General features: G+C 40.6%; 1 protein-coding gene across 3 annotated transcripts in view; it reads right to left on the reverse strand.

The window, feature by feature from the left end:
• Positions 1 to 278: 278 nt before the first annotated feature.
• Positions 279 to 21,556, reverse strand: part of CHP1 (calcineurin like EF-hand protein 1) — a 41,095-nt gene continuing 19,817 nt past the window's right edge. For all 3 annotated transcript variants that reach the window (XM_003418665.4, XM_023558671.2, XM_023558672.2), the window contains 5 exons: positions 16,544 to 16,624; positions 11,461 to 11,588; positions 5,031 to 5,092; positions 660 to 782; positions 279 to 526 (listed from right to left, as the gene is read on the reverse strand). In XM_003418665.4, the coding sequence (XP_003418713.1) occupies positions 473 to 526; positions 660 to 782; positions 5,031 to 5,092; positions 11,461 to 11,588; positions 16,544 to 16,624 (448 nt within the window). In that variant the 3' untranslated portion in view covers positions 279 to 472. The remainder of the gene's footprint in view (positions 527 to 659; positions 783 to 5,030; positions 5,093 to 11,460; positions 11,589 to 16,543; positions 16,625 to 21,556) is intronic.

Below are 21,556 nucleotides of genomic sequence, written 5' to 3' on the forward strand. Positions count from 1 at the left end.
TGACAGACCAAATGAATGGTATGTTGGGTGACAGAAGTAGGAAGCAAAGGACATAAAAAAAAAAAAAAAGGATGAAGGAGCATGCCGGAGCCTAGCTGGAGAGAAGGCAGCATGACTACTGTTGACATCCAATGAAAGAGCTTTGCTGGATGGTACTTGGCATGACTCCCTCTCTTGCCGTCTCAGACTGGATGGATGTGTGGCATTCAGCAGCACAACAGGGGAAGATGATATTTCTCAATGGAGAACCAGTAAAAGGATATTGAAAAGAAATGGGCTGGGTGTACCATTCTGTAATGCTTTGTTTACGCCAAAGGCAGGTTTGTGTTGACAGATCATATCTGGGGTTCATGCGACAGTAGTACTTTGGGAGAAGGGGAGCGATGGGGTGGAGGTGGGGCTGGTGGATAGAAGGACTCTCAAGTTCCAGTTCTTAAATACTAGAAAGAAGGGACAGTTTGGTCTCAGTCCTTTAGTGAAGAAATCGGATGCTCATTTTCTGTTCTACGTCTACTTTTTCCAAAACCTGGAGAAAAAAATTCAATTACAGTTATGAAGGTCACGACAGGAGACACCGTCCCCAGGTTTTATCTGCATAGTTTTTTTTCCCCTCCCTTCTGTGCAGAATTTAACATTTTTCAAAGAGGTGACCTCCTGACCTTAACAAATTCTGTGAAAGATATGGCACTGTCCCCATCCTGATCAGCCTCCTGGATGGTCCTGTCTGCAATGCTGCCCAGCTGCTCATCTGAGATATTCACTCCAACCATCATGCGTAGCACCTGCAGGACCAAGAGCCGGGAATTACAGGGACTTGGGAGCTGAAGAGCTCTTTGTACTAAGATTAAAGATAAACTCACCTCCCCCTTTCCCTTTGATGTCTGAAAATGTAACAGCTGGAAAGCCGAAAACTTATCTTCTTCTCTAGGACATTCTAGACAACAACTCGAGCAGAAATCTCTGACAAAGTCACTGGATAGGAAGGCAAAGCCTCACTAGTGGAGAGTCCTTTGTATTTTGTCCTTCCCTAGGGTTCCCACCCAGAATGCAGACTGCATGCCTGGTGGCCCAGCAGCCATTCTGGGACCAGGGATGAAAGTCATATGTGTCATGGATACCAGAGAAAGAATACAGAAGCCTTGTTCCCAGACATCATCTAGGTACTCTTATTGCATGAGACAGACTCCTCGTTACATGAGACAAATTAGTCCCTTCATTGTTTAAGTCACTCTGGTAGGGCTTTCTGGAATTCCACCTGCATGCAGTCTTCTCTGAGGTGGGTCATTAACCCAGGATTTCCTAAAGTATGGTCCAAGAAACACAAAGGTCTGCCTCATAAAGGTCCTTAATGTGCTATATACTAAACCCTCTTCTTAGAAAAGTAACAAGCATATTTTAAAGGACTGTGAGAACTGCAGTAAAGAGAATTCAACATTTTTTCACCAAATGTGTCCCAAACCGAACCAAGAGACCTTCTCCCTAATCCTATTAACATCTCTGGGGTGTGAACATGCTTTGAAAATTGCTACCTTAAACAAAATGTGTGACTCTAACAACGTAACTCTCAGACAAATATGAAAAGGGCGACAGGATGCTTTTCTGACGCCTCACGTGACCAAAGTCAGCTTCCTCCGTTTTCAAAAGGTAAAAGCTGAGCTTTTCCATAGGAAGCCCAACTGCTCACAGGCCTGCCTTTATCTACAATCTCATAAAATAGATTTTTAAAATACAAGTTATAGGATTCTCAGAAAAGGGAAAAAGAAAAGCTGAAATACTGATTTCAATCAAAACTAGTTTTTTTTTTTTTAAAGCAATTCTTGAAAAGTAGAGGTTGTTTTTAAGAGGTAAAAATGTACCCAAATAGAAGAATTAATTAAAAGAGACAATGCTAGCAGAAACAATAAATGGCCAAGCTGTCTGTCATCTTCCCTGACTCTGTGTGACCAACCAAACAAATCCATCCTCCAGCAGCAGCTTCAGCAGGTTGAGTCCAATGATTTTCTGAAGTGCTTTATTTTTACAATCATAGTATTGGACTGTGCACGTGGGGGTGTGTGTAGGGGTGGGGAGTGGTGTCTTAAAGATCACCTGGTCCACTCTGTTAATGTTTGGCTCACCCTCAAGGAACCCACCACCTAAGATAAAAACGAAAAATGGTCACAAACTGGTTTGGCCCCAGGCATATTTTAATTGGTCCATGATTTTTTTTTTTTTTTTTAATTGAATTTGTTGCCAGCATTGAAAGGACAGGACATTTCACATTCAAATCCACGTTTTTTCTTATTGTACTTTAGATGAAGGTTTACAGAACTAGCTTCTCATTAAACAATTAGTACACGTATTGTTTTGTGACATTGGTTCCCAACCCCAAGACACATCAACACTCTCCCCTTCTTGACCTTGGGTTCCCTATTACCAGCTTTCCTGTCCCCTGCTGCCTTTTTGTCCTTGCCCCTGGGCTGGTGTGCCCATTTAGCCTCATCTTGTTTTATGGGCCTGTCTGATTTTTGGCTGAAGGGTGAACCTCAGGAATGACTTCATTACTGAGCTAACTAGATGTCCAGGGGCCATACTCTCGGGATTTCTCCAGTCTCTGTCAGACCAGTAAGTCTGGTCTTTTTTTTGGGAGTTACAATTTTGTTCTACATTTTTCTCTAGCTCTGTCCGGGACTCTCTAATGTGATCCCTGTCAGAGCAGTCAGTGGTGGTAGCCAGGCACCATCTAGTTGTGCTGAACTCAGTCTGGTAGACGATGTAGTACTTGTAGTCCATTAGGTCCTTTGAACTAATCTTTCCCTTGTGTCTTTGGTTTTCTTCATTCTCCCTTGTTCCAGATGGGGTGAGACCAGTGGAGTATCTTAGATGGCTGCTCACGGCTTTTAAGGCCCCAGGCACTCCTCACCAAAGGAGAATTTAGAACATTTTCTTTATAAACTATATTATGTCAATTGAGCTATATGTTCCCTGAGACCATAGTCTCCACAGCCTCGGCCCAGTAATTTGGTCCCTCAGGGAGTTTGGGTGTGTCTAAAAAAAAATAATAAAAAAAAAAGCTTCTGACTCACGGGTACCCTATAGGACAGAGTAGAACTGCCCCATAGTTTGTAAGGAGCACCTAGTATATTCGAACTGCCCTGACCTTCTGGTTAGCAGCTGTAGCGCTTAACCACTATGATTCGATGGCAACGGGTTTGGTTTGGTTTGTTTTATGGAGCTTCCATGACCTTTCTAAGCTGTAATCCTTATGGGAGCAGACTGCCAGGTCTTTTCTCCCATGGAGCAGCTGGTGGGTTCAAACCACCAACCTTTTGGTTAGCAGCTGAATGCTTTAATTGTTGCACTACCAGGAACCTTGAAGTTATGCTAGACTCATAAAATGAGCTGGGGAGTGTACAAATTGTCTTTACTGAAGGATAGTTAATATTCAGTAAGCTATATATATGTAATAGGAGCCCTGGTGGCACAATGGTTAAGCACTTGGCTGCTAACCGAAGGGTCTGCAGTTCAAACTCACCAGCAGCTCCGTGGGAGAAAAGACCTGTTAATCTGCTCCTGTAAAGATTACACCCTAGGAAACCCTATGGGGCAGTTATATGCTGTCTTATAGGGTCCCTATGAATGAAAATCAACTTGATGACACACAACAACATGCATATTTAAAATGTAAAATCTGGTAAGTTCTGACACATGTATACGCTCATGGAACCACCACCACAATCAGGATAACAGACATAATCCATCACCCCCCAAAAGTTCAACCAAGACTTTTTACAAGAACCATATTAGGAAAGCCTACACAGTCAGCCTTTCCTTAGGATAAACTCACCACGAACTTTTTAATATGCAGTGACTAGCTAAGAATGGCAAATTACCAAATGTCTTAGAAATGGCAGTGCCTAGAAAGCTAAGCTTTGTCCTTTTCTCATTTTGGTCAAATGTTCATCTCTCTCCTTGCTAGGATACAACTAGTTATCTCACATGTCAAGAGTACATGAGAACACTTGTCCTAAAGTCTTCCTGGTCCCAGGGACACTGGTGGCACTGACTGGGTAAATCATCTGACACTCTGGCTACATGGTCTTCTCCCTTCTTCTGCCCTAGGCTTTCTTTATCCTAATAGCAGAAAATAAATCAACACGCCCCTTGTAATGGTTAATGTTATATGTCAACCTGGGTAGACTACAATTCTCATCGTTTGGCTGACACTGGACTGACTGCTGTTCCATAATGGAATTCCATGATGAGATCTAATATAATGTAATCAGCTCCATGAGGAGATATAATATGAGCAGCCAATTAGTTGAAAGGGGAGTTTCTTTGGGATCTGCCCAAGATATTGAATGAGGTCAAAATTACTTCAGGGTAAGTGGAAACCACTTTATTTTTTAGGTGTATCTTGAAATAGAGAAATTTCCCCATGCTCCTGAATGTGTTAGCCCAGGGTCCTCTGGATATGTAACTATATTTAAAAAAAAAAAAAAAAAGAATTTTCTCCTCTCAAACTTCTAGAAGGGGAGAAGGTGGGAGGAAGAGAAGAGAAGGGTGATGCTAATAGGATGAAATGCCAGTCACTGCTAGTAGGCCAGCTGTCCACTGGGAGCACCAATGAGCAGCACGCAGTAAGGTCACTGTCCACCAGCACAGCAGCAGTCCCTGGACTTCTATGTCAGCCCAAGGATGGAAGAATCGGCAATGTTTTCCAAAGTATCAGCAAAGTAACCTGGTTGCCAACAAGCTGGTTTGGCAATAACTGAACTATTTGATCTAAACCAACTCGCATACTTTAGATCTGCCAGTCAACACCTAAAAGACATTTAGCTGGCTTTCAAATAGTGGAGGTATCTATCTGTGAGACCTCAACGGGCGATTTCAAGTTTCCCAGGTTATCTGCTCTGCGTTCTATGTGGACAGGACTCTGCATACAGCAGGTTTTAAAGGCTTGTTGAAGGAAAGAACTATTCCTGCCTATTGAATAAGCAGCCAGGACCCAAACACAAGTTATTCACGTGTATGTGAGCTTTTCCACATACCTGTAACAGCTCATCGCGGGAGATCTTGTCATCTTTATCCAAATCATATAGTCGAAAAGCAACTGGTAGGGCAAAACAAGAGTTAGTGGAAATTCAGTAGTATTCTGCCCCTTCTCAGAGAACTAAATATCTAAAGAACACTGCACAGAAAACTGATAGCTAGTTAAAAGAATTTCCAAGAACAACTGCCATTACTCGTAGGGTTTTTAAAGACATTTTAACATTTATTAAATTGAGATGTATCTCATAACTAACAGCATCTGCAATTTAATGAAATATAGTCATTCTCTCAGCAAAACAAAAAACTTCATGAAAAGAGAAAGCTGAATGTCCTTTTTATTATGCTAGAATGTTTAAAAAAAAAAAAACACAAAGAAACAACTTAAGTGGTTCTGGAAGTTAGGTCACCTCACACAACCCATCAATCCCACTGTGCACCACTCTGGGGAACCAACAGAAGAAGCCATACGGGCATCATGCCAACTGACTACATGAAGTATCGCTCTGGGAATATGACCTCTTCGCAAATTCATGCCAACTTTCAAGTAATTCTCTACCACTTGTGAGTCCTGAGGTAGTAGAGGGCTTTGGTTTCAAATAAAAATGCCAAGCGTCTGATGGTTTCCTTACCACGTTTCTCTCTTTTTAACGAGAGATAAGACTTCTAGAAACTAGGATCTGTGAGAACTTTGCTTGTGTCCATGTGAGAGAGAATTCAGAAGAATAAACATTGCTCAGACAATATATATATTAATATATTGCTGAAGGCTGCCCAATGAAGTGTGTGAGAACACTGGATGATGTCACAAACACTGGGAGAAATTTCTCACTGAGGAAGGGACTGCCTTATGATTACAGCTGACTTTAGTGTGGTTTTGAGGCTTTGAATCACTTCGAGTAAGCCACTGAGGTTACTGGTTTTCAATAGGGTGCTGTGAATACTACAAAGCCAAAACCACTGCTCTGGAGTTATGAAGATATACACATTTAGACCCTGTACTATAGGAATTCACTATTCAGTAGAGGAGAGCAATATAAACTACTCATTTTACTACATTCTAAGTGCTAACACATCTGAGATACTGTCTGTGGGAACAAAGCGTGTGGCAGTGTGGCAGATATGACATCTGGTGGGGCTGTGGAGAACCCAGAGGAGAAGTAACATTTGAACAAGGCCTTGAAAGGCAAACAGAACTCTGACAAGGGGTGGAGCATTCCAGTCAGAGCTATTAGTATGTATGATGGCACGAGAACACGAATGAATATCTAAAAGTTTAAAGATCTCCCCCTGCTCACCTCCCCACAAAAAGGTGAGTCCACCAGACACTGAAGTAAAAATTTTAGAAAAATCTAATTACTCTTTGTTATCAGAATGCTGGAGGTGGGGAGTAACTGGGAGAAACTCACTTTCTCTGGTGTTTGTCTGTTCTCTTTAATTTGATTAGTTGATTATCTTTACATTTGAGAATGTAGATATTTAGGGGGTTTGGATTCCAAGGAAAAAGAGACAAGAATCATTAATGTTCCTAAAGGGATATGTGTTTAATATATTGCCAAAACAAACTACACACACACACACATATACACACACACTCACTCTCTGTGTACACTGCTGGGTTTCTAAAATGCATTACCTATCTACTAAGCAATCTTTAGTATGATTATAGGATGGAAATCTGTTTTGCTATATAACCCATAAATATGTTTCTGAATTTTAAAGCTAGAATAAACACACCCCTTTCAGCCAAAGTATTTACAGAAGTCTGCATTGCTAATTCTTGAAACCCAGGAGAGGGGTAAATAGAGAGATTACCTGACAGGGCCTTTTAGAAGAAACCTTGCGGCACTAGCCACTACTTCTTGTTTTTAATTTTGTTGTTGTTGAGTGTGTACACAGAACATACACCAACTCAGCATTTTCTGCATGTACAATTCAGTAACACTGATTCCATTCTTTGAGTTGTGCAACAATTCTCATCCTCTTTTTCTGAGTTGTTCCTCGCCCGTTAACATAAACTCACTGTCCTCTAAGGTTCCTACCTAAGCTTTCGAGTTGCTGTTGTCAATTTGATCCCACAGAGATAGATCGTGAAGGAGAACAATACTCACAGCAGCCATTCTTTACTAGTTAAACTAGACTATTGGTTGGTTTTAGGAAGACTTCAGGGGATATTTTTAATTTAAGGTTTAAAGATTATCTTAGGGCAATAGTTTCAGAGGTTCCTCTAGCCTCCATGGCTCCAGAAAGTCTGAAGTCCGTAAGAATTTGAAATTCTGTTCTAGCAGTTATTTCTTAACTCACTCCTTAACTCCTGTTAATCAGCTCTGGCCCTGAACTAGCAAAAACATTTTCTCCCAATGTAATGGTCAAATGCAGAAACTACTGGGGTCGGTGGATGTTCACGAATTCTATCTTTCCCCAAATGTGCTTCTCCAGCTTTGACCCCTCCCTGAGCTCCTGACACTGATGATGGGGCAATAAGGTACAATGGTTGAATTGCTGGCTCTGCGGAATGCAGGCTCGGGACACTTACTGCGTGCATGTGAACAAGATATTTAACCCCTCTGTGCCTCAGCTGTCTCACTAAAATGACAATAGCAGAATTCACCTCATAGGGTTATGAGGATTCAGTGAGAGTGCACAAAAGGCACCGTGAACAGTGGCACGCAGTGGGTGCTCAATCAAGGCCAGTTACTTCCTATAATCCCTCTGTTCTCATATCACTCCTTTCCTGAAAATGCCTCAGCCACACTAGATTTCATTGATCTCTGAATACACCAAGAACTCATTTCTACCCAAGGGCCTTTACGCTGATTATTCCCTTTGCCTAGATCTCTCTTCCCCTGTTTTCTGCATGGTTGGTTCATTCTCAGCTCAAATTTCAACTCCTCGGAGAGGTTTTCACCAACCACCCTTTCTAAAGTACTGAACTGACCCATCACTTTCTCAGCTTGCCTTGTTCGTTTCCTTCACAGAACTTACCACAATCATAAATCCTGTTTATTCATTTTTTTTCTTCTATATAGTCTGTGTCTTCCATTAGATCGTAAGGTCTATGAAGGCAAGGACCTTATCTGATTTATTCATCGCTGCGCCCTGGGCCTCAAATAGTACTTGATGTATCTCAAACATTTGCTTAATGAATGAAAGACTAAATGAATGATCTCAGTCAAACCTTTACATTTCAATCATTGTTTCTTCTTGGCTATTCTCTCAAGTTCCACTTCACCAATGTTCTTCAACATCCAAATTAAATATCTTCAGGCACATTCCTTACTCCTCACATCATTATGTAGTATAAAAAACTTAAGCCATATAAGAGGAAGATTAGAATATGGAAAGGATTTGGAGATACCTGTCAGTATCCTGGATCCCATGATGACAGGGAAGGTTATAGGCCCTTTACTTACCATGAGTAGTGTCCCCCTAAAATTCACGTCCACCCTGAACCAACCAGAGAATGTAACCTTATTTGAAATGAATAAAGGATTGAGATGAGATCATATCAGATTAGGGTGGGCCCTAAATCCAATGACAGAGTCCTAGAGACAGAAAAAGACAGACAGACACACAGGGAAGAAGGCCATGTGATGTGGAGGCTGCCACAAGCCAAGGAACACCTAGGGCCACCAGAAGCTGGAGGAGGCAAGGAAGAAGTCTCTGCTAGAGTCTCTGGAGGGAGCATGAGCCTACTTAAAGCCTGTCATGCAGAAAAGAATTTACACAATGCAGGCCAGGGAGACAGGTAGGTTCAACAGAAGGAAGAATTTTTTTTTTTAAGAGATGTTCACATATAGATAGGGCTGCCTCAGTAAAGGTTAGTAAATTCCCTGTCCCTGGAAGTGTTCAAGAACAAAGGAGTTCTTGTAGAACAGTGCTTTTTAACCCAGGGTCCATAACAAAGGAGTCTATGAAAGTGGAAAGGAAAGATACCGTATCTTCTTTTGTAACCTCTACTGAAATTTGGCATTCCCTTCATTTACGTACGTAGGGAACAAACTATAGCAGTGACACCCCTACCTGTGACTCTGACACCAACAGAAATCATTCCACATTAGTGCTTGCAGCTATCTCAATTTATCCTTAGTGCTCTTCTCTGTTTCAAAATTATGATAGTTCTTCAATCCAACGGTGTATCTTGTTATTTAATGTATAATAAAGCACATATAATACAAAATCATAAATGTTTGAATATTTTAATTGTATTTCAATATAGCTGGTTTCCTTCATAAGCCTATGTATTTTATTTTTACGCATTAAAAAACATTATTCTGAGATGGGGTCAACAGGATGTACCAGACTGCTAAAGGGGTTCATGGCTCAAAAACCGTAGAACCTATGCTGCAGAGGGGATTCAGGAAACAGACTTGTGTTAGACCTGATGACCTTTCAAGTCTCCTCTAATCCTGGGATGAGAAAAGCAAGCATATTTTCACAGAGTATTTAACTGTCTTCCAATTAACCACCTCACTGGATTCACTCCCTTTACCACTATGCTATCATAACGCTTGTCCAATGAATCGATGAGTAAACAAATAATTTGTTAGAAATGAAAAGCAAATATCATAAGCCAGAAGATTTTTGCTCCTTACAGACTCTCTAATCCCTCTGCAAACTGTTTGGACGTATTTGGCTGCACACTGAACCATTGCAGCTAATGGGTTCTCTCGAGCATCCATTCCCACCTGCTGAGTTGGATGCTTACTGAGACTCAGATGTGTCAATCATCCTAAGATTCTTTATCATCTCTGTAATTGTAATAAAACTATAAATTATGTTTCTGTGTAAATTAGATTGACTACTTCTGAAAGACTCAAAATTAAGTTGCTAAAAAAATGTTGCTTGAAATAAGTGTGTATGAAGGACTGAGGAAAAACATGTCAACACCTAGAAAGATTTGATTCTGAGGATGTTTACAAGTATCTTTAAGTTCTCTTTCCATTTAAAGGGAACAGCAACTAGAAACCTTAGGCTCTACATTATAGATCTGTTTTACACAAAAAAGTCAGACGACTCCTATCAATAGACTAAAACAAAACAACTCAAAAAAACCTTTTCCCCTACATCAAAAGATTGGCAAATGAATGTGTTTTTAAAATATTTTAAAGTAAAATGTAAAAACATAAAAAAAAGATAAAGCATGCATCCTTTTTTTGTGATTCTATGCTACAGCTGACTTTTTCAATTATTCATTGATTCCTTGTCCTTGTTTCTGCCCTACTAATGCCAGAATCAGGCACATACGTAAAACTAAACAGTATTTAGTCATGAAAAAAAAGAAATTGAAATTCACTAAAAAACATAAACTATTCGATAAAATTGAGGACAATTCATCAGTTCTGTTTTCTCCTATCTTCAGTTCTGTTTGTACTCAAGTTTTCGGCTCTTAATCAAGGGACATAATATTGTGGTAAAGATGAGCAGTATTTTAGTTTTTTGGTTCAAGAATCTTTCCTGTCCTATATAATATTTACTTCAGGGCTTCTCAAACCCTTGACCTGAAGTAGCAACAGAGGAATGTGAGCACAAACCTCTGTGCCCAGGGAGGCCTAGAACATAGCCCAAGGGCTACAAACTAAAAGTTTAAGTCTCGTGTACAATCTTTCAAATATATGTAAATTGTGTATTCTATAATTTTCTTTGTTTAAGTACTAAAAAGCCTTTTGTTTTTCTCTAAATCATCAGGTGGAAGGTTGGTGGGCCACAAGTGCACCTATGTAAGGGAAAATTGTACTCAATCAGCTTAATATAATTTCAATTTACTTTGAGGGAAAAGAGAAATTCAATTTCAATTTCCTGGAGAAATGCTGTAAGGGATTGGACAATATCATACATGACCCAACAAGGGCAGAAGGGAAATCTAACAAGTATCTAAGGGAAGGAGACGACCTGGGGACAAAAATGAAATCTTGCACTGATCCAGCTGTCCACCTCTCCTTACGTCACCTCCAACATCTATCAAATTCTAAAATGGGCTCAGGGTGGCTATTATTCCTGATGGACGGAGACTGGGTCTTATCAACTGTTATCAGTCTGACACCACAGTGCCTGGTGCACAGATGCTCAATGAACTATAATGACAATAATAGCAGCTAACATTTATTGAGTACTGAGAATATACCAGGCACTGTTTGAACCACTTAACATGTATAATCTCATTTAATCCTCACAGCAACCCTATGTGGAATCCCTTGGTATCCCATTTTACAGATGAGGAAACTGAGGCTCAAAGATCTTAAATAACTTGGCCAAAGTCACATGGCCAAAAAGTAGTAAAGCTGGAATTTGAATCCAGCCAAACTGGTTCCAGGGCCTGAGTTCTTAACCATCATGCTATCATAAATGCCTGTCCAATGAATGAATGAGTAAATAAATAAATAGTCAGAAATGAAAAGCAAGTATTTTAAGCCAAAAGACTTTGTTCCTTACAGTGCAGTTTGTTGCTTCGGCTGTTGAGTGGTTCTGGTCCATTCACATCTTTGCTCTTTTCATTATCCTCAATGGGTCGGAAATGAGCCAAAGTTCTCATGAACCCACGGAAGTTTACCTGGTCCTCTCTGATTTAGGAAATATAACAAACAGAATACCATATCAATCAGGGTATATCAATCAGTGTGATCATTTCTCATAAATTCAATATATTGGCGATAGCTTTAGCTACATTAGCTGAAAGCTCATTTAATAAGGTTTTTTTCTATTTGCATGGTACTTTAGGACTCAGAAGGAGCCCTGGTGGTGAAGTGGTTAAGCACTAGGCTGCTAAATGAAGAGTCAGTTGTTTAAATCCATCAGCTGCTCCATGAGAGAAAGATGTGGCTGTCTGCTTCTATAAAGATTATAGCCTTGGAAACCGTATGAGGCAGTTCTACTCTGTCCTACAGGATTGCTTTGGGTTGGAATCAACTCAACGGCAATGGGGGTTTAGGACTCATGGAGTGCCAGGGTGGTGTAAATGGTTAACATGCTCAGCTGCTAACCCAAAGACTGGAGGTTCGAGTCTACCTAGAAGCACTTTGGAAGAAAGGCCTGGTGATCTACTTCTGAAAAAGCAGGCACTGAAAACCCTATGGAGCACATTTCTATTCTGACACTCATGGGGTTACTAGCAGTCAGAACTGGCTCAACAGCAACTGGGACTGGCTAGGACTCATAAAACATCTCCAGGCAGACCTCACCCAGGTAGACCTCACCCCGACTTTGTCAGACAAGTACAACTATTCTCACTTTACAGCTGATTCAACAGACTTCCAGAGGTAACAGGACTCACCAGAGCCAGGGTTACCTACTGAATGTACTTACATTTCTTTTCCCAAAAAGGGTTTGAGTAGCTCTAGGGCCACACAGTTAAGAGAGCCAGGACTCAAACTCAGTGTTGCTGGCTCTACAGCAAGCAACGAGTCCTTTCAACCCACTGACTTCTCAGCCACCGCTCCTCTCTCCACTGCAGTGACATATACCCTTGTGATATTTTAGAGTAAGGCATATTATCAAAAAAGCTGCTATCAAAATAAAGTTTATTTAGTTATAAAAGTAACAAACACATTATTGACAGTTTCGAAAAAAGAAAAGTAGAAAGAAAAACGCTACCTCTAGTTCTCTCAATCAATTATAACCACTAATGAATGAATGATCTGTCTTCAATATAAAAAGGAATGTACTATGTGATATAATTAGTTATTTATCTAAGGTAGTCATGGAAACAACAGGCTGCCTGGTTACTGTGGCCATCCAAAAATAAACCCTAGTCTTTGTGTGCCCCATTGAACAGATGTGGTATGTGGGATCTCTTAAGTGCCAGGTGGGCACACAGTTATTAAGGCCAAGTAGATACCTCCTAAAGGTAGAGACCAAAGGCTAGGTCATAAGCCACTGTACTCAAACGAATGACCTTTAGTTCTTCAAGGCAGTTACGTAACTAAGGGAGCCGTACCTGATCAAACTATGAGTAAGATTTGAGGAATCAGGTATGTGGGATAAGATCTGAGTCAGATCCCAGAACAGGCTAATCAGTACCGATATTAAGGGCACAATGACTCTGAGTAAATGGTAACTAAATGTCATTTTTAAAAAATTCCGCCTGCAAATGCCTAGAAAAGAAACAAAGACCCAGAAGCTAAACATACAAACTTGCTTAGAGCAAGAAGCAGAGGTGTGGCTTTGCTAAGAGTTTAGCAGCGTAGCCCTCGGCTTCCTCACGTACACCTGCCAAGTCTCCTTAGCAGTAGGTCATGGATAGAATGTCAGGCGACACTATCAGAGCAAAATTGGTTGAGCGTTACAGAACCGCTTTCTATAAGCTGCTTTAAGTTATCAATGGTGACTGAGCAACCCTGAAAAAATGTTGGCAAAATGATTCTCCTGGGTTTGCAAAAGGCTTGGCCACACAGCATAGCTGTGAAAGTTATCTCTGGATATGTTTCAATTCTCTGCAGGGGCTGAAAGAGGAAGCAGAGAAGCGGAACTCAGCACAAAAACCACACCTGAAACAAACAGGGCAGCTCAGGGAGAGAGAGGGGGATGCCAGCGAGTTAGGAAGATTACCCGTGGTCAACAGGAACCTGGGAACAGCAGGACTCAGTCTCATTTAAATCTTGTCTTTACAGTAAACTGGCTACCAGTCTTCTCCCCTTCACTTTTTGTCACTCAAATTTACTGACTGCCCAACTCCTCAACTCGCATATTCCTTTGTTCTCAACTCAGAGTTTTCAAGTTTCCTCTCCAGGCATTTTGTCTGATAGAGTTCTTTTTTCCATTGACTTTAATTTTCTTTTTTTTATTGTACTTTAGATGAAGGTTTACAAACACGTTTCTCGTTAAACAGTTAATAAACATATCATTTTGTGACATTGATTGCCAACCCCATGACATGTCAACACTCTCCCTTCTAGACCTTGGGTTCCCCATTACCAGTCTTCCTGTCTCCTCCTGCCTTCTCGTTCTTGCCCTTGGGCTGATGTGCCCCTTCAGTCTCGTTTTGTTTCATGGGCCTGTCCAATCTTTGGCTGAAGGGTGAACCTCAGGAATGACTTCATTACTGAGCTATAAAGGTATCTGGGGGCCACACATTGGAGTTTCTCAAGCCTTTGTCACACCAGTAAGTCTGTTCCCCCCCGCCCCCCTTTTTTTTTTGTGAGTTAGAACTTTGTTCTACATTTTTCTCCAGCTGTGTCTGGGACCCTCTATTGTGATCCCTGTCAGAGGAGTCAGTGGTGGTAGCCGGGTACCATCTAGTTGTGCTGGACTCAGTCTGATGGAGGCTGTGGTAGTTGTGGTCCATTAGTTTTACTGACATTTAGTCTCATTAAAAACTGGTACCCACTTAAACACTAGCAAGTGGACATCTAAGATGCATCAATTGGTCTCAACCCACTTGGAGCAAAGAAGAATGAAGAACATCAAAGACACAACGTAAACATGAGCCCAAGAAACAAAAAGGGCCACATATACCAGAGACTGTATCAGCCTGAGGCCAGAAGAACTAGATGGTGCCCGGCTACCACCGATGACTGTCCTGACAGGAAACACAACAGAGAATCCCTGATGGAGCAGGAGAACAGTAGGATGTAGACCTCAAATTCTAGTAAAAAGACCAGACTTAATAGTCTGACTGAGACTAGAGGGACTCCAGAGTTCATGGTCCCTGGATCTTCTGTTAGCCCATGACTGGAACCATTCTCGAAGCCAACTCTTCAGACAGGGATTGGACTGCACGATAAGACAGAAAATGATACTGGTGTGGAGTGAACCTCTTGGCTCAAGTAGACACATGAGACTATGTGGGCAGCTCCTGTCTGGTGGCAAGATGAGAAGGCAGAGGGGGACAGGAGCTGGCCGAATGAACATGGGGAATACAGGATAGAGAGGAGGAGTGTGCTGTCACATTAGGGGGAGAGCAGCTAGGGGTACATAGCAAGGTGGATATAAGTTTTTGTATGAGAGACTGACTTCATTTGTAAACTTTCACTTAAAGCACAACAAATTAAAAAAAAAAAAAAAAAAAACCAGGCACCCATATAACTTTCTGCACTAAAGTCCTTGAGGCTACGTAGACAATTCACATGGAACCAGGAAGTGATTATCTAGGGGATTACTTAAAACAAGATTACATAATAAGCTTAACTCAGGAAAAAGGTACCTAATCCAATCAATAAACATTTACTCAGTACTTTCATACAAGGAAGGCAATGTGTCAGGGTAGTGAGGCATAGTCCAACCTAGTTTTACATCAGAAAAACCCAAATTAAGGAACAATATATATTTAAAAGTGTGTGTGTGGTGTGAGAACTGCATTCTTTAAAAAGGCTGTGGAATTATTACACATTAAAGGAGGCTAAAGAGACTTGACAACTAAACGCAATACCTAACCCTAGACTGGATCTACACTGAAGGGGAAAAGTGCTATAAAGGTATTATTGGATGAACTGACAAAGCTGGAATACAAATAATAGATTAGAATAAAATAGATAATAAATTAGTAAAGTACTGTATTAATGTTAAATTTAATGACATTGGTAACTATACTGTGGATATGTAAAAGGGTATTACTATTTTTAGGAAATACATACTGAAGTATTTAGGGATAAAGAGCCATGATTATGCAACTTACCATCAAATGATTCAGAAAAACACATACACACAGAACAATTACCTGAGTGTGTGTATAATGTATATGTATATATGCATTTAGAGAGAAATCCGAAGCATATGCGCCACAGAAGCACCCACTGCACTGTCCAACGCAGCAGCCATCAGTCACACGTGGCTATGGAGCACTTGGAATGTGTCTAGTTTGAACTGATATGTGGATTTCAAAGACTTTATATGAAATAAGAAATGTAAAAGTATCTCATTAATAATTTTAAAATATTGATTATATATTGAAATGTTTTGGATATACTGGGTTAAATAAAATACATATTACCAAAGCTAATTTAACCTGTTTATTTTTAAGTGGCTATAACAAAATTTATAATTACATATGAAGCTTGCATTATATTTTCACTGGCTAGCAAGAGAACTCGAGTGGGAATCGACTCGAAAGCAGTGGGTTTGGTTTTTTTTTTTAGCAAGAGAAAGAGGGAGAGAAATTAGGCACTTCTGCGTCAGCGCAAATGAGGTAAAATGTTAAAACCTCATGTTATAACAATATAACATTAGATGCATCTGGGTAAAGATTCATAGATGTTCTTTATACTATTTTTATTTCTGCAGCTTTCTGGAAGTTTGAAATTATTTCCAAAGAAAAGCTTTAAAAACCTAGTTTTACATCAAAGAAGGACAGAGATTAAAGACAATTTTGGACATGGGCTGATAAATACGCTTATCTGACCTTTAAAACAGAGAAGAGGGTAAAACAAAGAGATATTGTGGATATGACAAAGTCAAGGATGTCCAAGATAATTAGGTGGGATAAGGGTCTGAGATGATCCAACCAATATCCTTATTGCAGATTAGCAATTAATTCAGGCTGAGACAGCCCCAGGAGGGACGCCCAGTAACTGCAAAAACTCACCCCTCTGGAAAGAAGGCATTGATGATCCGGTCCCCCAGTGGGTTGATGGCAAGTTCTGGAATTCGCTGGAAATCTTCCCGGCTGCCGAGTCAATGAGAGAATCACCTTGAATTAGTGACCACTGGCCCTAAGCATGAACTCCTTCAATCTGAAACAGGGTAGGACCTTGCAAGAACATTACCTCCTGGACTTTATTTCTGTGGCAAATTATACCACATAACTGCAAAGAATAGCACTTTAATAGCTGCCAAGTGTTTCTTGTACCAGCTCAGGAGTGGAAGAAGCCAGATCTGACTATGCCACATTCCAGTGACTTTAGCACACGGGTTACGCAAATAAACCAGCTAACAATCAAATACTAAGCCGCCTTTGTCAATGATTCTTTACCATTTTGTACTTAGTTATTAAGTGGAGAATATACAGCAGATGGAAAATATCACACACCACAGAGCTTAACTATGGGGGGAAACTTCAGAGTAGCCCCTGTACCCTCAGTTGGCAGATCTACAGAACCTGTGAAATACAAGGAATTGTTAGGTAATGTTTACATCCAAGGAAAGAGGAAAACTTTCTTGTTCTGACTGTTTTTTTTTTCTCCGTAGCTTTCCATAGACTACAGCTATAGAAGTATTTAACCCTCAAGCATGGCAACTGCAGTGATCCCCTCATAACCTGGAGATTATGCTGAAGAAAATATTATTAACCGTTACCATTCATTACATACACATCATGTGCCATTCTAAGTATTTGGAAATAATTTCTCATTTCTTCATGCTAATGTATAAGCTACATCCTTTCACAGGTGAGAAAACTGAAATCTGTCAGGTAAAGTAACTTGTCCAGCCAGTGACACGCAGGTAGTAAGAAAAGGAAATACGATTTAAATCTAGGTATACAAGTCCAAAACACATGTTCATTTCTAATAAACCACACTTCTTTCCCAAATTAAACTTTTTGAAAGTAAAGTGCTTCCCCAAAAGAGGTTCAATAGATACATTTTTTAAAACTTCTCTGGTTGATACTCTACGCCAAGAACATAGAGCTGTCTATATCATATCCGTACTCTTCAAAAACATCAATGTCTAGAGGACATGAAAAGAGGGAGTGAACGGAGCGAACAGGTTGTCTCATTAGGGGGAGAGTAATTGGGTGTATGTAGCAAAGTATGTATAAGTTTTTATGTGAGAGACTGACTTGATTTGTAAACTTTCACTTAAAGCACAATAAAAATTATAAACAAACAAACAAACAAACATCAATGTCACAAAGGACAAAGAAAGGCAGAGAAATTGTTCCAGACCAAAGTGGACTAAAGAGACACGTAACTAAACTGCGTGCGTGATCCTTGACTGAATCATGGACTAAGGGGAAAAAAAAAAAAAAAAAACTTGCTATACAGAATATTATTGGGCCAACAGGTGAAACTGAATATGGACTGCATATTAGATAATAGTGGTGCCCTGCTGGTGCACTGGTTAAGAGCTCGGCTGCTAACCAAAAAGCTGGCAGTTCAAATCCACCAGCCACTCCTAGGAAACTCTACTCTGTCCTATAGGGTTGCTATGAGTCAGAATTGACTAGACGGCAATGGGTATTAGATAACAGTACTTTATCAAAACGTTAAATTTCTTGATTTTGATATAAAAGAAAGTCCTTGTTTCGGGAAATACACACTGACCTATTTAGGGGTAAAAGGGGCATGACAGATGCAACTTACTACCAAATGGCTTAGAAAAAAACTACACACATACACACCCCCCTGAGAGAGAAAGAGACTGATAAAGCAGATGTGGCAAAATGTTAACAGTTTGGTGAATCTGGGTAGCAGGTATATGAGAGTTCTTTGTACTATTTTTGTAACTTTTATGTAAGTTTGAAATTATTTCCAGATAAAAAGTTTAATAAAACGGAATATCAACTTGAATAAATGATTCTTGCCTTCAAGATTACTAACAGAAGATATAAAGCATCCCCCCGCTGCCTTCATGCTAAATGCTAATGAAGACAGATAATCATGAGATGTTTCTCCAGGGGTTACCACACTCTGTTCCTCTTCAGGTTTAACATTCACACAGTGCTTACATAACTCAACAAGCTCATCTCTACTACACCCAGATATAAACTGACCTAGCGGACTGAGCACAAACCTCTGGAGAGGTAACTCTGGGTTCTAATCTTCCTTTGCGGTGCAGCGAATTACTTACTGTGGACCTTCTAGCCATATAGTCTTTGTAACTCCCACTAACTCCCACCAAATGACGGGGCGGGGGGAAAAAAAAAAAATCATTGCTGATGAGTCAATTCCATAGTGACCCTATAGGACAGAGCAGAACTGCCCCATAGAGTTTCCAGGGGGCACCTAGTGGATTCGAACTGCTAAAATTTTTGTTAGCAGCCATAGCTCTTAACCACTACGCCACCAGGGTTTCCAGGACTATGCAAAGGAGGTGTTTGTGGCCTACTAAGGGGACTAGATAGCTTGCTAATAATCCAGATAAGGTGCATGGCACTCTTGTCGGGTTGGGACCATGCAAATAAGGTGTATGGAACCCTAACAAGGGGACTGGTCAGTTTGTCATCCTGTTAGGCTTAAAAGAGCAGTCAATCCCAGAGCAGAGGGGAACCTATATCAATAAGAAAGAAGAGCTAGGACTGCAGCATGTCCATTGGACCTGGGGGTCCCTGTGCTAGACCTCTTAGACCCAGTAAACAGACAAAGAGCGAGACTATAACACTGGAGACAGTGAGAGATGGTGAGAAGCAGTGGCAGAGAAATGGGGGCAGCAGACCAGGTGCACCAGAAGACAGGCAGGAGATGGTGCAGTGGGCTTCCTGCCCCACAGAGCAAGGCAGTTACAGTGGGTGTGGCAACCCACAGGGTAAGAGAACTGAGCACCTTCAGGCCAAGGCTTACTAGCAGAGTGGGATATCTCTGGCTACTTGGCAGCAATGCTAAAAGAGCTTTGTAACATTTTCCAGAGCAGGGCAGAGGACAAGGGGCCATAGCAAAGCATGCCTGCTGAGAAGAGGCCGTCCTGACTGAAGAACTGTATCCTGAGAGTTCCTGAACCTGAACTGTAACCTATCACTTCCTTAATAAACCCCATAATCGTAAGTATTGTCTGTGAGTTCTGTGTGGCCACTGCACCAAATTATTGAACCCAGCAGAGAAGTAGAGAGTGCCGTGGGAGAGACAGTTGGTGCCTGATCGGGTAAAAAGGATGGAGGGTGGAGGCATGTCTGCCTCCGACTCACAGAAATCAGCTTTAAGCTGTTGATTTCGATTCTCCTTTCCCATGGTGAAGTTAGAGGAGTTTAGACGCCGCCCCTGCCACACCATTTTTACATCCTTGATCAGGTAGAGGAGCTTTGGTAGCATAGTGGTTAAGGGCTACAGCTGAAAATCAAAAGGTTGGTGGTTCAAATTCACCAGCTGCTCCTTGGAAGCCCTATGGTGCAGTTCTACTCTGTCCTACGGGGTTGCTATGAATCGGAGTTGGCTCGATGGCAACAGGCTAGGCTTAGATCAGGTAAAGCAATCATTTTTATTATCAGTGAATGAACAAGAGGAAGTCACTCATAAGATAACTGGATGACAAAAGATAAAGGGAGTTACTACTGGTTATTTAATTCAACAAACATGTACTAAGCTCTTACTACATAATTTGTTCTATAACACGAAGTCCACATTGTCAAAATGTGCTCCTCTTGTTTGGCAGAGGTTAAGAAAAAATATCTACTACTCCTTTTTAAGGAGGACTAAGGCTGATTTGATTGCACAGCCACATACCTCATTTAATGTCTAACAAGCTTAAGTCATTGCAGCAGAAAACGGCACAGTTTAAACGCCAGATCTAGTATTAAGTGGTGAGTGCACAGCTTAGCGTGAACTCCGTCAGTCTCAGGAAGGGATTTAGTCTTTGACTGCCAGTGCCAGTAAGGACCTAAAGCCTGTCCTTTGATACTATTTCATTCCTTAAAATTCGGATTATACATACAACGCATACTAGTCATCAGACAAATGGGAATACTGTTGAAAGTATTAAAATTAAAATGAGAGTATAAAAAAAAAGTAGAGGATCAGCAAAAAAGGGGAAAACCATCAATGAGATGGATTGACACAGTGGCTGCAACAATGGGCTCCAACATAGCAATGATTACGAGGGTGGCACAAGACCAGGCAGTGTTTTGTTCTGTTGTATATAGGGTTGCTATGAGTCAGAATCTATTTGATGGCACCTAACAACAAACAGCAACATAAAAAATACTTTGTGGACTCTTAAAAACATGCAAACATTATATTCCACCTCATAATATAAACATTTTTTCCAAGGAGTAGGAAAAAATGGATATTATGCAGTTATCCATAGTTCAGTTCTCATAGTTTTTTTATACATTTTTTATGGCCCAGAAGTTCCCAATGGGGACAGGTTTTCCACATATTCAAAGGCAAAGGGTGCTCTGAAAAACTAGAGTTGGAGAGAACTTTAGACACCAGAAGGGTCATCCCCTATATGACACTGCTTTCCTTCACTCTGCAATTCCTTCTCTTACTCAAAGGCTCAACCTCATGTAACTGCTTATATTTCAAGTACCCGGAAGCTCATGCTTCAGATGACTTATACATACTTAGAAGATCAGAATCTCTTAATAGGACATATCCATTGAAACATTCAATTCAATTAAGGAAACAAAGCCTTCCATATTTAAGTAGTATAATGGAGGTAACTCATATGGTACAACATATTAACATTGAAACTACAATCATTCCTACTGTCAAAAGTACTTAATCAACATTTCCAATTATACTAATTTTGTTGTTCTTTTGATAACAGATTTTTTTTCACATACAATGCCACAGCTGGTCTTTGCTAGCTGTTTATTTTAGTGTTCTAAGGCCAGACTGGCTTATTTCAAGGCTGCATTCTGACTTCTGGTTGACGATGGTAGACTGAGCACATACACACCTTCCTTCTCTCTGTCTCTAAAACCCACAGAAATGCGCACATGAGA

Source organism: Loxodonta africana, chromosome 10 (genome assembly GCF_030014295.1).
Source record: "Loxodonta africana isolate mLoxAfr1 chromosome 10, mLoxAfr1.hap2, whole genome shotgun sequence".
NCBI lineage: Eukaryota > Metazoa > Chordata > Mammalia > Proboscidea > Elephantidae > Loxodonta > Loxodonta africana.